This window comes from Pseudorasbora parva, chromosome 15 (genome assembly GCF_024679245.1).
Source record: "Pseudorasbora parva isolate DD20220531a chromosome 15, ASM2467924v1, whole genome shotgun sequence".
NCBI lineage: Eukaryota > Metazoa > Chordata > Actinopteri > Cypriniformes > Gobionidae > Pseudorasbora > Pseudorasbora parva.
The window spans coordinates 6,950,364-6,964,336 of record NC_090186.1 but is presented as its reverse complement, the minus strand read 5'-3'; the positions used below and the strand labels follow the sequence as shown (position 1 = coordinate 6,964,336).

Sequence of the window (13,973 nt, the reverse complement as noted above, 5' to 3'; positions counted from 1 at the left end):
CTCCCTCTGTCTCTGCCACAGTTTTGTCTGTCCCATATTTCTTTGTTGCTCTTCATTTGCAGCCTTTCTCATGACACCCCCTCCCACTCACACACTCTCTCTCTCACACACACACACGCACACACGCACACGCACACACACACACACACACACACACACACACACACACACCTGTCTTTATTTTTTATTTAAAGCCAAAATATGTTCGATGTAGGATTTAAAATATCCAAAAACAACTAGAACAGTGTTATATATTTTGTTGACTTGTGTACTTTAAATATTTCCAAGAATGGTTAAATCCAGAGAAATCTGCAATTTTAACCAGGACACGTTTGAGCTATACAACAGTGATTAGTCTTATTGTTTAAATCTGGTTTTCTTGATTTGCCATAAGTACCATCTTACTGCAGTGTGTGAACAAGTGTTTCATAGTAGCTGCCGAGGGAACGCACAGAGTACCATTATAACAACTTTCAACACTCAAATGTATGTAATATGATAAAACAGTGCTGCGTTCCCCCACATACACATAAGCGGAGAAGTGGAAGTGTTTTTTCTGTGGCATAATAAAAGCTCCCCGAAATCAAGCTGTCATCAAGCTACGCCTTTGTTTTGAATAAGCAAACTATAAGTAACTTTACACTAATACTCGGAGAGTCAGTTGACCTGTTAGTAGACTTTTAGGGTTAGTTAGGCTTTAGGTGGAGTTTGAGTAAAATAAGTTGACGTGTTGCAAAGTTACGTATAGTCAATGGAACAGTTAGTAGTTAATAGTTAGTAGAATGTCTAAAGTGGACCATTGAAATAGTGTTACTAACTTCTTTCTAAAAAGAAAACTTTAAAATTAAACTGTTTAAATAATATTTAGCTGTTCATTTTTGACCGGACCTGCGGTGAAAATCAAGTTTTTAATGTTGTTTGTATTGATGTGGTGTTTTTAATATGCTTTCAGACAAACCATGTGCAAATTGATAAGTCAACAACAATGCTGAGTATTTTCTCCTTAACTGCAGTGAACCAAAGACAGTCTCACAAACACGGTTTAAAATCTGCGTTTCTGACATCACAAACTACCTTGTAACCAATCACGTCAACGTGTGGGCGGGTTTTAGCATATCATTAACTTCAACAAAGCGGGGTGAGTGAGTGGAGGCGGGGATAATGTGCATATTCATGGTCCGCGTATATTAAATAAAGCAAGGGGGAAGTTACATTTATGCTATTTTATGGCATGAATAATTTATTCACTAGAGAAAATGTTTTATGTTATTTTGGGGATCAAAAATGAGTTTTAAAGGATAAAATTGACTACAGGGGGACTTTAAGGCAAAGTAGATCATTTCAGTTACCATGTTAAAAGACCCCCCCCCCCCATTCTACAGTAGCTCTTATCTGGTCTGTTTCTTTCTCTCATGGTGTCATGTGACTGTAGTATTACATTCTCTATCTGTACCGCTGCCCATGTCTGGGCGCGAACTGCATATGTAAGAATAAGAGCTCACTGTGCCATAGAGGGATTCACACGCTATAAAAAGACCCTGATCTGTAATTCACTCATGCACAGAGCCCTGAATGTCAGTGGTATTTATAGAGCAGATTTTTTTTTTACTCTGACTTTGAGGCTTTCGAAACTTTCCAGGCCACAAATGTCCCTAGATGCAGTTCAGGAGGTCTAAAATCAAAGTGCCTTTTTTCCAGTTTGCGTTTTCTGCTTTTTCACTTACACAGCCTGTTCTTTCATGAGCACACTGAAGTTGGCTGTAGTGAGATGCATGATGGACATTGTAAGCATCACGCAGGGAATATACACACCCAGGGGAACGGCACTCGAACAGCGTGTTCACAATTTCATGAGCGTTCTCAGGGACGTCGCGATAAATGCAGATGGATAAACGAGGATCTCAGTCCACCCCTGTCAGCCCCATGCGTGTAAACACACAAACACGCACACACTCTGAAACAAACATAAACACACAGGCACATTCCCTGGTGGTCTGATGCTGGCACACCTTCAGGTGAGGCAGGTGTTGTGTTTCTCAGGAATGTGAGAGTTGTTGAAAACCGATCCCGGGCATTGTGCATAGACCCATTTCCCATGAGAACCACACACATAAAGATGCCACGGTCCACGCACAGGGACATGCAGGCAAAAACGGTTACATTTTATTTCGATAGTCCACTTTAAACCTTCTACTAACTATAAGTAACTTTGCAACTACATGTCAACTAACTCTCATTAGAGTATTAGTAGACTGTCAGTAGACTGGTTATGGTTATGGTTAAGTGTTAGGGTTCAGGTTAGTAGAAGTTAAATTGTAGTTGCAAAGTTAATTATAGTCAGTAGAATGTATGTTGAGGGACCAACTAAATAAAGTTTTAGTAAATATTAATCAGACAGTCTACAAATAATCTAATGACAGTTAGTTGACATGTAGTTGCAAAGTTACCTATAGTTAGTATAATGTCTAAAGTGGACTATCAAAATAAAGTGTTACCGCACAAACACAAACAGCTTTATGTTGGAAAGTGCTTCAATTGCACTATAACTGACATTTTATAGCAAAGATAATGCAGGAGAGAATACAGTAAATTATACTGAAAACGTTTGATTTGACTTGTTCTTATCTTCTCAAAACATAGGTAAGTGGTCTGCCAACTCCTGACCTCATCTGGCAGCTGAACGGCCAGACCATCCGTCCAGACTCCTTCCACAAGATGCTGGTGAGGGAGAACGGCGTTCACTCATTGGTCATCGAGCCGGTCACTAGCAGAGATGCAGGAGTTTACACGTGCATCGCCAGCAACAGGGCTGGACAGAACTCATTCAACCTAGAGCTTATTGTTGCAGGTACACAACCAACATCTTCTACACAACCATAGAGATCAACTAGGAATAAAACACACCGTAACACTTCAGTATGGGGAACACATTCACTATTAACTATGACTTTTTGCCTCAATAAACTCCTAATTCACTACTAATAATAGTTAAAAAGGTCCTTTTTATAGCGTTTAAGTTTAGGGATTGGGTAGGATTAAGGATGTAGAATATTAATATGTGCTTTATAAATGCTAATAAATAGCCAATATCCTAGTAATATCCATGCTAATAAGCAACTAATTAATAGTGAGAATTGAACCCAAAGATGCTATACTAAGATGTATTTTTATTTGTAATAAAAATTATTATTCAATATTTTTATAAGAAGTCTTTATGCTCACGAAGGCTGCATTTATTTAATATTTAATGCAGTAATGTGGCTAAGTATTTTAGCAATTTAAAAAAATATGTATTTTTATAAAAAATAGTTTTCATGAATGTTTTTTTTCTTGTTGCCTTAGCAAAAGAGATGCATAAAGCCCCGTGTTTTATTGAGAAACTCCAAAACACAAGTGTCGGTGAGGGTCAACCTGTGCGTCTAGAGTGCCGTGTGTCTGGAGTCCCATTCCCACAGATCTTCTGGAAGAAAGAGAACGAATCCTTCACTCACAACACGGACAGGATAAGGTAGGAGATCTCGGCCAATCACAGCCCTCCTGCAGCCATTCCACCAATCAAACTGCAGAATCTCCATGTAATATAAATAAGAACATATTTTAAGTCATTTTATTCATAATTTTGGTTTTTGCTGCCTAAACTGGACCAGAAAGTATACTCCCTTTCAGGAGTTAATCATAATCAATAAAGTTCTCTTAATTTTCATAAGTAATGCGCTTGCTTCTTGAATACTATTGACCTCATAGATACATTTTAAAGCCGCTTTTTACTCACTGTGCACAGCAGTTACGAGGCTGGTGTTTTAAGTTGCTGTGTGTGTGTATACAGTAAGTAATTGTATATACACGCACAGAGATGAAAAGGGCCTTGTAAAAGAAACATGCACACACAGTAACCCCACCACAGACGCTACTGTCTACACCACCTCAGAGGGACTAAAACAGTTATTCACAAGCTGTACTCAAGTCTCCAGTCACATTGTTTGTGAATGCGGTTTACTCATAAGGATTGAAATCAAATTAATATGCTCATGCAGCATAAATAAACAATCCTGGCATGAATTGATCTCATTATAATCTTTTGGTAAACAATGTTGCTACTTGCTCATTCTGATGTTCAATTCCATTTCCCAGCATGCACCAGGACAACTTTGGTTACCTCTGTATGATCATCCAGCCGGCTCTGAAAGAAGACGCGGGCTGGTACACGGTTTCAGCTAAGAATGAAGCTGGCATCATCTCTAGTACTGCACGTCTCGATGTACATGGTTAGTTTGAACACAGTGGAAACGGATCTTATGTAATGTGGAGTGAGTTATGATTGGTAATGGACCAAGATACACTAAATACAGACTAAGTGGTTTATCTGATCAATGTTCTAGCATAAATTTGCTGCAGACTAAAGAAGAAACCGTATTTAATCTGTCCAATAAAAGCACACTCCCTTCCACCGCCCAGTTTTGTTCTCATAGTAATTCCATCAGCCAGTGCTGTGTGTTTGCCATCAATAACAGGTTTAACAATACGGATGCATTACCTAAGGTTAAGCCAACAATGGGCTGGCAGTCGTGTACTAGAATCACAGAAGGGCTGTGATTTGGCACACGATGCTATAATCTCCCTCATACCATGATTAAAACTTAAAATGAATCCAGTCTGTAAGGAATATATATATCAACATTTATTTAAAGTACATGTATTTAATAAGTACTGCAAATACATTTATGTGCTTAATATAAATACCATGCAATTGTGTTTTTAGTATACTAAATATGCTTGAAGTCTGGAAAATTGGAACATCTAATTTTGTACTTAATGCAATTTAGTTATCCCGAAATACTGCTGAAATACACTTAAGGATATCTGATTGTGCTCAAGTGGAACGATTGCAGGTATACTTGAGGTACACTTTAAATATCTTGCATTTAAAGATAGTGATATTAGAATGCATTTAGTCTTAATATTAAGAAATGTGCATTGTGCAATAAAGTACTACTCCAAATAAAGTTTAATTATAATATTTCAATCAGTAAGTGATCAGTACATATGTTCATGGATTTGTAGTATACTTAGCATGAAATAAATACTTTATTTAGTAGAGTTGGCTCAACACTAACCTTCCTGCCTCTGACATCACATTACCAATATTACACCAACATGTCAATAATCATTTTCATTTTATAGCCGAGAATTTAAAAAAAGATATATAATGTATATTTTAATAAATTATCAATATTTTGTATCAATATCTTAAAGGATAAAGACTAAAAGTATTCATTTTGAAAAAATACAAGTGTAAAAAAAACTTATCAGCCACTTAATTATGATAACTAATTTAGTGGCAGATATTATATGATATGTCATACATATTGACTGTTGAATATGCATAGATTTGCATATCCAATAGATTCCAGTAAGTCAATAATTATATAATTTTTTAAAGGTGATAATTAGAAAGTATGTAATGTATATTTCAATAAATTATCAATATTTTGCATTAATATATTAAAAGATAAACACTATAAGCTGAAGTTATTGATTTTTAATACTACAAGTGGAAAACAAAAACTCCAAGCCACTAAAGCCATAAGCCACTAAATTGTATGATAATGATACGTCATACATATTGACTGTTGAATATGCATTATAGATGTGCATACAACAGGAACATCAATTAATAAAATGTCAGATGTGCATACTTCTCAGCATATTTCCCAAATATATTCTCCAAATATTTATTTTTATATATTGTAATTGAGAAAGAAAATAACATGTTGCTTTGCTCCAGTGGATAATGAATATGAACTTCTTTCAAATCAACTCAAATGTATTTCTATACTACATCTTTGCATTGTTTTATACCGTTACACCACGTAACCCTAAATGAATCATTCTATCCTATACAGGAAAGTCTCCATGTGTTTTTGTAATTGAGAAACTACATTGATTATGTAGACATTAATTTTACATCCTCGCCCTTTCCTTCCTTCAGCCCAGTGGCAGCAAACTCACACCCCGAAGCTCAAGAAGGTGCGTCCATCGACGAGCCGCTACGCCGCTCTGACAGAACGGGGTCTGGACGTGAAGGCGGCCTTCTTCCCAGACGCCAATCCTCTTCCTCCCGGCGCCCTAGTGGAGAGTGACGACCTGTAGAGACTTAGCATGGAGGATCTGACCTTCAGACCACGATCCAGCGTACTCCACAATCCCCACCCATTTCCCAACACAAACCTCTTTCTCTAAGGGGGTCGGATGAAAAAGTGATGGAAAGACTTTGAATTGCGAGGGAGGAAGCTGCTCAGCGTTTCCTCAGTTTGATTCTTGGTATTATCACTTCTCTGCCCGAGGAAGACTAGACCATTCACTATGCTTATATTTCAGTTGTTTCCTGAGGGGAAGTGATGTGGGTGCTTAAGTGAGGTCATAAACAGACTTGATGGTTCGCTGGCGCACTTAACATACGCATATACACACACACACCAGCACGGCTTTAAGGAAGGAGGTAGTTTACTGATGCTTGTTTTTCATCTCTAGATTTTCACAAGTGCCTAATAAATATTTAATATTAAATTAACTTTAAATAAATAAAAAATCATTTATTCAAATAACTAGCATCTAGCTATGCATGTTACTACAGTGCCAACATGTAACACTTTTTATGTATTTAGTTATAATACCTTAGCCTAGATATATTTATGAAACGCTGGAGGAAATGTCTTCCTCTCCAGCACAGGAAATAGGACTTTTTGGGGTGGTTGGGCGGGTTCTCTGGAAGTAAGGAACAGGGCTCTGGAAAGATGGACACACCTGAAACTCCATGGACCCCATCGTCCCTGGAGCTTCAGGGTCCTTGAGATCCCACACATTGATCAGATGCACACTGCCATAGATATAAGCTGCATCTGGATCTACACCCAGAGATGTCTCACAAGGCCGGGCCTTAATGACCTTTTCCCACCCCGTCTTTTTGTTCGTTGCTTTAGGAGTAAAAGCGGAGACTGATATGTCATTAACATGAGTGATGGGTTTTTTGCAAGTTTTGGCTGACTGACAGATTTGGACAGTTGTTTGTTGTGTTTCTGTGGAAGCGAGAGGGAGAAGGAATGCTTATGAAGGGAGTAAAGGAAGCAGAATCGCAGCATGTTTGGGAAGGATGGGCTGATTGTGGATGAAGATGAGATTTATACGTACGAGTATTGATTTTAATGATGGTGGTGCAGATGGTACTTCTTTGACAGCTAGGCTTCAGTTTTCAGGTTTGGAATTACAGAAACTACACAATGTGATTTTGGCAGCACAGATTTGTTCATTTATATTTCATTTTCAAGGAAAACAACTCTGAAAAGCATTATATTGTGTCTTATTAATGCACATTAGTAATGATATTAGCGTTCTCTCAACATTTCCTCTGATCAGTTGAGTATCAAATACTCAGTTGTAGAGTTAGTACTAAAATGTAAAAAATGTGACACTGCCAGCATTTCCCTCTAGCGTTTTGAGCGCTGTATAATGGATTGGTAAACGCCTCTGATTGGCCTTTGTGATCTTCAATGATGTTCGCTCTTCACTAAACGCTTACACGGATACACACGGGAGCGTTTAAAAGGAAGGTCTATCAGCGGGTCCCTAATATATCCACGGATAGACGGATCCGCTGACAGACGCCTGCTTTCAAATGCTCCCGTGTGAATCTGTAAGTGCGTCATTTGAAGGACTCTGTTAAGAGCTTTGATCATTGTAGCCAATCACAGACAAATATGTTGAGCGCCTGATCACAATGGCCAATAAGAGGTGTTTACGAATCTGTTCAACAGCGCTCAAAAAGCTAGAGGTAGATGCTGGTATCGTCAATTTTTTTTAAATTTCAGTACCGAAGTCGGTACTTTTGACAACTCTACTCAGTTGAGAGTTCAAATTTAGCCATCATCTCTCTCTCTCACACACACACACTTGCAACATATATACAAAAAATATAGCATAATGTATACATGTAAGCCTGTGATTGCATATGTTCTTTCTTACACAGCTGTTTTTCCTTCAAATTAGTCAGATTTTTGGAGGCTCTTATTCTGCAATATTTTATTCTGCAAAAGTTTTCCAAGCCAACCTGTGCCTGTATACGGACTGTTCTCCTTATTCTCTTCTGGTTTATGAATAGTACAATAAATAAATGTCTCAAAGTATTGAGTCTGGGTTGAGTCCAATTACTCTTGGCAAAAACATCTCTCAATAAAGCTGAATGAGCTTTTTGGGGATCTGTGCTTTGATGTGGTGAGGCCAGATTTTACATTTTAATTATTTTCTTTTCTAAGCATAATTGTTTTAAGGGGTTTAAATGGGTTTAGCTCGTTTGTATGTGTAATGTAGCATAGCTAATTTGGATAATGAAAAACATCACAGTTAGTCGTATCCTCCAGACATTGACCTGTAACTTCTGTCATCCCGAGAATGGAACATGCAACCATAACCCAAAAACTTTGATGTGCCAAAAATTAACATTAATCCAGTCCAGATGGGCCAAAACTACTCTTACAGAGTTTTGAGAGAAATAGATATTTTGCTTTATCTGCAAAACAAAAATACACAGTTCAATGACTCGGTCAGCTTACATGTTTAGCTGGCGGGAATCACAATGCCAGTCGAAGTCCTCCGTCCACCAGCAGAACCTGTCCTGTGATGTAAGGGGACTCCAGGAGGAAAAGAACAGCCTGGGCCACCTCTGCAGGTTCCCCAAAACGTCCCAGTGGAATTCTCCTCGCTGCTTCTTCCTTCTCTAGCGCTGCCGTCATGTCCGTCAGAATGAATCCTGAGAGTGAGATGAAGTCTCAGCGCCACTCATATGACAGCTAATATGCAAAAGGATTAGTAGGCAAAAAATATAGTAGAAGAAAGAAAAGAGAGGACAAACAACCTGGAGCCACCAAGTTCACTCGTATATTCCGGGAAGCGACTTCCTTTGCCAGGGAGCGTGTGAATCCCTCCAGTCCAGCTTTACTGGCACTGTACACACACTGTCCGGAGTTACCCTTCACACCCACAACAGAGCCTAGGGAAACATCATTAACCCCATAAAGCCTACGTGTCATACTCCAGCACATTTCTAAAGAAAACAATCTACCATGTCCTCTCCATACTTTTTTAGCAAGTAAAAGGCCTTTTAATACCATTCTAACAACATCTCCTGAAGAGTAACTTTCATAATGTTAGTAATTCTTCAAGATAAACACTTACTAGACTAAAGCAACTTCGGTTTCATCCGATTGACCCATTGATCCCATTGACACATTTTAACATCAGGGGCCAGCTGTTCAAATGTAATCTGAACGGACTGGATCAAATGGAAATGGATTCAAAAGGATACTGAAATCAGATTTTGGTTTTGATCTGAATCAAATCACCAGTTTGTGTTGTTCAAAACTTTTTAGAAAGAAAAAAGTTGAAAGTATTTTTTCCCCCCATCTCATTTTTTTTTCCATCACCATGTCCCTTTGGGGGCTCGGTAGAGCACTAGTAAATTTGGCATTCTGAAAAAGTATGTATTTGGATCAGGGTGATCAGATCCAATTTTGCTTTGAAAAACCGCCACTAAAGTAAAATGGATTAACGTTACCTGATCCTAGGTAGCAAAACATGAGATTTCTAAATCCAGCACATTATGATCCAGATTAAACTTTCTGAACTGGCCCCAGGCTTTTAAGACGTTAACATTTATTTGTATTTTGCCAACCACAATTAAAACTACAGAGCTTTGATAAAAAAAATAAAAAAAATGATTTGACTATCATAGTTTAATGTCAGGCTTTACCGGGTTAACATCATAACATTTTACAGGAGGTTTATAAACGTTGGTGCTGAATAACAAACTCTTACTTTATCATGTATTTTTTTTCCTTCTGATTAGACCCATTAGAAATTCTAGTTTACAATTGTACATAATACGAAGAGAAAATGAGACTAATACAGACAGTTACTGTAAGAATTTGACGTGTATAAGGCCCGTTCACACCAAGAACTATACAGTTACTATAAAGATAAACTATATTAGCGTCCACAGTCACACCAACGGATTTCGTTCTGTTTATTCCAAAAACGTGCTAGTATGTCGCTTTAAATGCTCGAGTTCGTACAGCAGAATAGATTCTTATTGGCTGTCAATGTTTTTTTTAATTATTATTATCGTAAATTAGCTCGATAAAATCGTTCTGGAAGTGATTCCAATGAATCGTTTCTCTGCGACGTTATCGTTATAGTGGTGTGAACTGGTATTCTTTAATACTGAAAACGATTTTAGAACTATCTTAATCGATATCTTTATAGTTATCGTCCTTGTTATGAACGGACCTTTAGAACTCCATTATGATGCAGAACTAGCAATACTATTTCAAATCTGGAGTTTTTGCGCCATCTAGTGGTGATTCAATGAACCCAAATTGTCCAGTTGCTAATACAGGGAATTTTCCTGTTTGCAGTTTGAGCTTACATCTTCGTGAGCCATCTAAACTGAAATAATATACAGAATAAGAAGTTCATAAAGTAGTTGGACATAGAGAAGTATGGCTCACCAATGTTGACGATAGCTCCTCCGTGGCTGAGCATGCTCCTTAGAGCACCTCTGCATGTCAGCATTGAGCCCAGCAGGTTTGTGTTCAGAACAGACATCATGTCTTCAGATTTACTCCTCAATAACAATGCATCTCTTTAAAATAAATACACATTAAATAATATATTAGAATGCAGCAGTCTTTTATTTTCATATAGAAATCTGTTATTTTTTTGGCCATGATAACAAATCAAATTTATGCAGTAAACACATAATACATTTTCTGCATCATTGCTTTGTGGACTCTCTGACCTGTTGATGCCAGCCGCATTAACCAGGTATCCCACAGTGCCACAGTTCTTACTGATGGTCTCAAATGCTCTCTGAACATCTTCTTCTTTAGAAACATCACAGCCCAGACCCAAATGTTTTTCTAAAATTAAATATCTCCAGAATTATAACAATGCAATTTAAGATTAAGACTTTCTAATTACATGCATCGGTCCACCTGGTTAAAAAAAGGTTTTTAACACACTCTTAGAGATGAATACTGAACACTTGCATTTAAAGGGATAGTTCCCCCAACATTTTAAATCACCCCATGATTTACTCACCCTCAAGCCATCTTAGATGTATGACTTTTTTTTATTTCATATGAATACAATCAGAGTTATGTAAAAATATATTCTGGGTTATACACGCATTATAATGGCAGTGAATAAGGGTTAAGATTGAGATAAAAAAGAAAAGAAAAGTGCATCCATCCATCCATCCATCATAAAAGTAATTCACACGGATCTGGATATTTTTCATATACAAATGCATCGCTTTACTTCAAAAGGGCTTTTATTAACCTCCCGGAGCAGCTGTGTGGAATACTTTAATGATTTACAAATGTTCATCTCTTTAAGGAAAACAGGCCTGAAGGTGTATGTCTACACTGCCAAACTGGTAGAATTTTCATGAAAGAACCACTGCCAGTAATTCAAAAAAATTCATTGTATTCAGGGACTTACCTCCAGGGAGAGATTCAGCAGTACCCTGAGCAGCCTCCTTATTCCTGGACAGCACCACAACCCTATGACCCCTGAGTGCCAGCAGCTGAGAAACTGCTCGCCCAATGCCACGTGATCCTCCAAACACTACTGCCAGTACTCTGGACATCGCCCTACAACAGAAAAAAACAGCGCTGAATGACCACTGCTAGCCAGTAATCAAATATTCAATGAGTAAAGGTGAAAATACAACTGATAATAGTGACTGCGTCTTAGTAAAAAATAAATGGTTAAAAAGAAACTAGCATTTTTGCTTGACATTGATTGATTGGCACATCCCCAATTATTTTAAGTTTATTGGAGTGCTATGTAAATATCTGTAAATGTATTTACTTATCACTTATGTGTTATCATACTGTGGTATTAATAAAAGTAATTCTTTATAATGTATAACCGCCCCAGTACTCTTTGTAAAGCAGTAAAGTTATGTCATAAAAGTTATTGATACAGCACGGTGTAAAACAGAGATTAATTAAGTTCTCAAGAGTTATGATTGTCACTGATAATGAGCAACTAATACGGCACTTCTTGGTTTATTACAGATTGATAATGCAACCAGCATTCATTTAATCCAGTATGAATGACGACATTGTTAAACGGTTGTACAATTACAGCTTGGATTTAGGACTTTAGACGACAAGACATCGAACTCACGTTAAATATCGATAAGATCATGCACTCGTTCTTTCTCATTCAGGTCAAATTGTGTCATTAAATGTGAAACTTGGGCGCAGAAGGAATGGGTGCCGCCATGTTGACTGCCCTGTGCGCAAGCAGCCGATAGGGTGAGCCAAACACACTGCTTAAAGCCAGCAGTGTTGAGTCAGAAACAGAAGCTGTCTCAATTTCGAAGGCTGCGTCCTCCGGAGGACACGTCCTGTGTAGGATGCAGTATACGGAGTGTCCTCAATCAGAATTAAACGAGACGTCCTTTGTCTTTTTTTTTAGATTTTAGATTATTATTTATAACTTGAAAATGACTATGAAATGTTTCTTGTCTTGACAGCAATGTACTGTCCTAAGTCCTTTAAAAAAGTACTAAATAGTTTTAATCCTGTTTACTACAACTATCTGTTTGAGGTAACAGAACAAGCATGAACTACTTACATTTAAACACCACATCTACGCTTGCTTGTATATCTGACGGTGGTGCCGTTTTATATTATATTTAAAAAAAAGACGGTTGTCAACGCCGACGCAAAGAATTGTGGGTTATCTCCAGCAGTGAAGCATACATCTCATGCACACTCCGCCACTGTGAAAGAAGGACGCATTCGTTATAGACACTAAAAGAAAGGTCAGAAAGAAGCTAAAATTGTACCGAAATAGACTTTTATGCCATTTTTACTCATCCTCGAGTCGAGCTATCCTAGGTGTGTATGACTTTCTTCTTTCACTAAAATATCCTGACCCTGCCGAGCTTTATAATGGCAGTGAATGGGGGTCGCGATTTTGAAGCCCCCAAAAATGCTTCTATTATTCATCCATCATAAAAGTAATTACGTTCATATGAGAAAAAAGTTCCATATTTAAAACTTTATAAACTAACAGATTACTTTTATGATAGATGGTTAATGGATGAATTTTTGCGGCTTCAAAATCGCGACCCCCATGATTTTAGAAATCTCTGTAACTTATGCCTTTTTCTTCACATGAGTAAATCATGGGATACTTTTCATTTTTGGGTGACCATCCTTTAAAGTAGAAATCGGTTGAAGAAAAAAAATCCTCGAGATTATTTTTGCTGTTGATGTTGTGTTGTCCTCATCTATATTTCGAGATTAATTTAGATAAGAAAAAAAAAACAATTAATGAAGTAATTGATTTAAAATTATTTGAAAATAACCATATCTAAAACAAAATATGCACATCTATAAATAATAATATAAATAATGACTATAGAAAATAAATATAAATAATACAAATAATAATAAAATAAAAAAAGACAACATATTTGTTCAAATGCTATGCATCCGTCAATCCTTTTGTCTGTTCATTTCCAAAAAGTTAAAGGCTATGAAAGCGGGCCAAAGACAGACTGTCTCTTAGTGGCTCCATTACCGTGTACCAACCGGTGACGGTTGCTAGGGGGGAATTTTGCGCCAAACATTGACAGACAAACTTAACGGACATGAGTACTGACCGACATGTATTTCACCCTATCATCTGAGACTTGACGTGAGAGTGGACCAATCAAATCGTTTCTCTGAGTCAGCGTGTGCCGTCTGCACATATGACACCGCCCACAATAGAAGATCTTCATGTGTGACTGTGAGCTGCTCTGATGCTGCCAATGCTCGCCGACTATTCTGAACATAGAAGGTGAGAACTGATTTATTTTGCCAAATTCTTTCTATTATCTTGAACATACTGCAGAGTTC

General features: G+C 37.6%; 3 protein-coding genes across 8 annotated transcripts in view; 2 read left to right on the top strand and 1 right to left on the bottom strand.

Moving 5' to 3' along the window:
• Positions 1 to 8,184, top strand: part of palld (palladin, cytoskeletal associated protein) — a 105,454-nt gene extending 97,270 nt beyond the window's left edge. For all 6 annotated transcript variants that reach the window (XM_067416912.1, XM_067416909.1, XM_067416910.1 and 3 more), the window contains 4 exons: positions 2,641 to 2,848; positions 3,343 to 3,508; positions 4,132 to 4,265; positions 5,990 to 8,184. In XM_067416912.1, the coding sequence (XP_067273013.1) occupies positions 2,641 to 2,848; positions 3,343 to 3,508; positions 4,132 to 4,265; positions 5,990 to 6,150 (669 nt within the window). In that variant the 3' untranslated portion in view covers positions 6,151 to 8,184. The remainder of the gene's footprint in view (positions 1 to 2,640; positions 2,849 to 3,342; positions 3,509 to 4,131; positions 4,266 to 5,989) is intronic.
• Positions 7,281 to 12,366, bottom strand: cbr4 (carbonyl reductase 4). The gene is made up of 6 exons (XM_067416915.1): positions 12,247 to 12,366; positions 11,554 to 11,705; positions 10,850 to 10,970; positions 10,560 to 10,693; positions 8,909 to 9,043; positions 7,281 to 8,803 (listed from the first exon to the last, which is right to left on the bottom strand). The coding sequence occupies exons 2-6, from the start codon at positions 11,699 to 11,701 to the stop codon at positions 8,625 to 8,627; spliced, it is 717 nt and encodes a 238-aa protein (XP_067273016.1). The 5' UTR covers positions 11,702 to 11,705; positions 12,247 to 12,366; the 3' UTR covers positions 7,281 to 8,624.
• A 1,412-nt stretch (positions 12,367 to 13,778) lies between these two features.
• Positions 13,779 to 13,973, top strand: part of nek1 (NIMA-related kinase 1) — a 41,931-nt gene continuing 41,736 nt past the window's right edge. Inside the window, exon 1 of the mRNA XM_067416916.1 lies at positions 13,779 to 13,914. The gene's annotated coding sequence lies outside the window, so the exon portion shown is untranslated. The remainder of the gene's footprint in view (positions 13,915 to 13,973) is intronic.

Excerpts from the sequence above, each read along its gene's own strand:
- cbr4 (XM_067416915.1), bottom strand. The coding sequence starts at position 11,701 with ATGTCCAGAGTACTGGCAGTAGTGTTTGGAGGATCACGTGGCATTGGG. Across the intron at positions 10,971-11,553 it reads TGCTGAATCTCTCCCTGGAG|AAAAACATTTGGGTCTGGGC; the intron begins GTAAGTCCCTGA and ends ATTTAATTTTAG. Across the intron at positions 8,804-8,908 it reads AGTGAACTTGGTGGCTCCAG|GATTCATTCTGACGGACATG; the intron begins GTTGTTTGTCCT and ends TCTCACTCTCAG.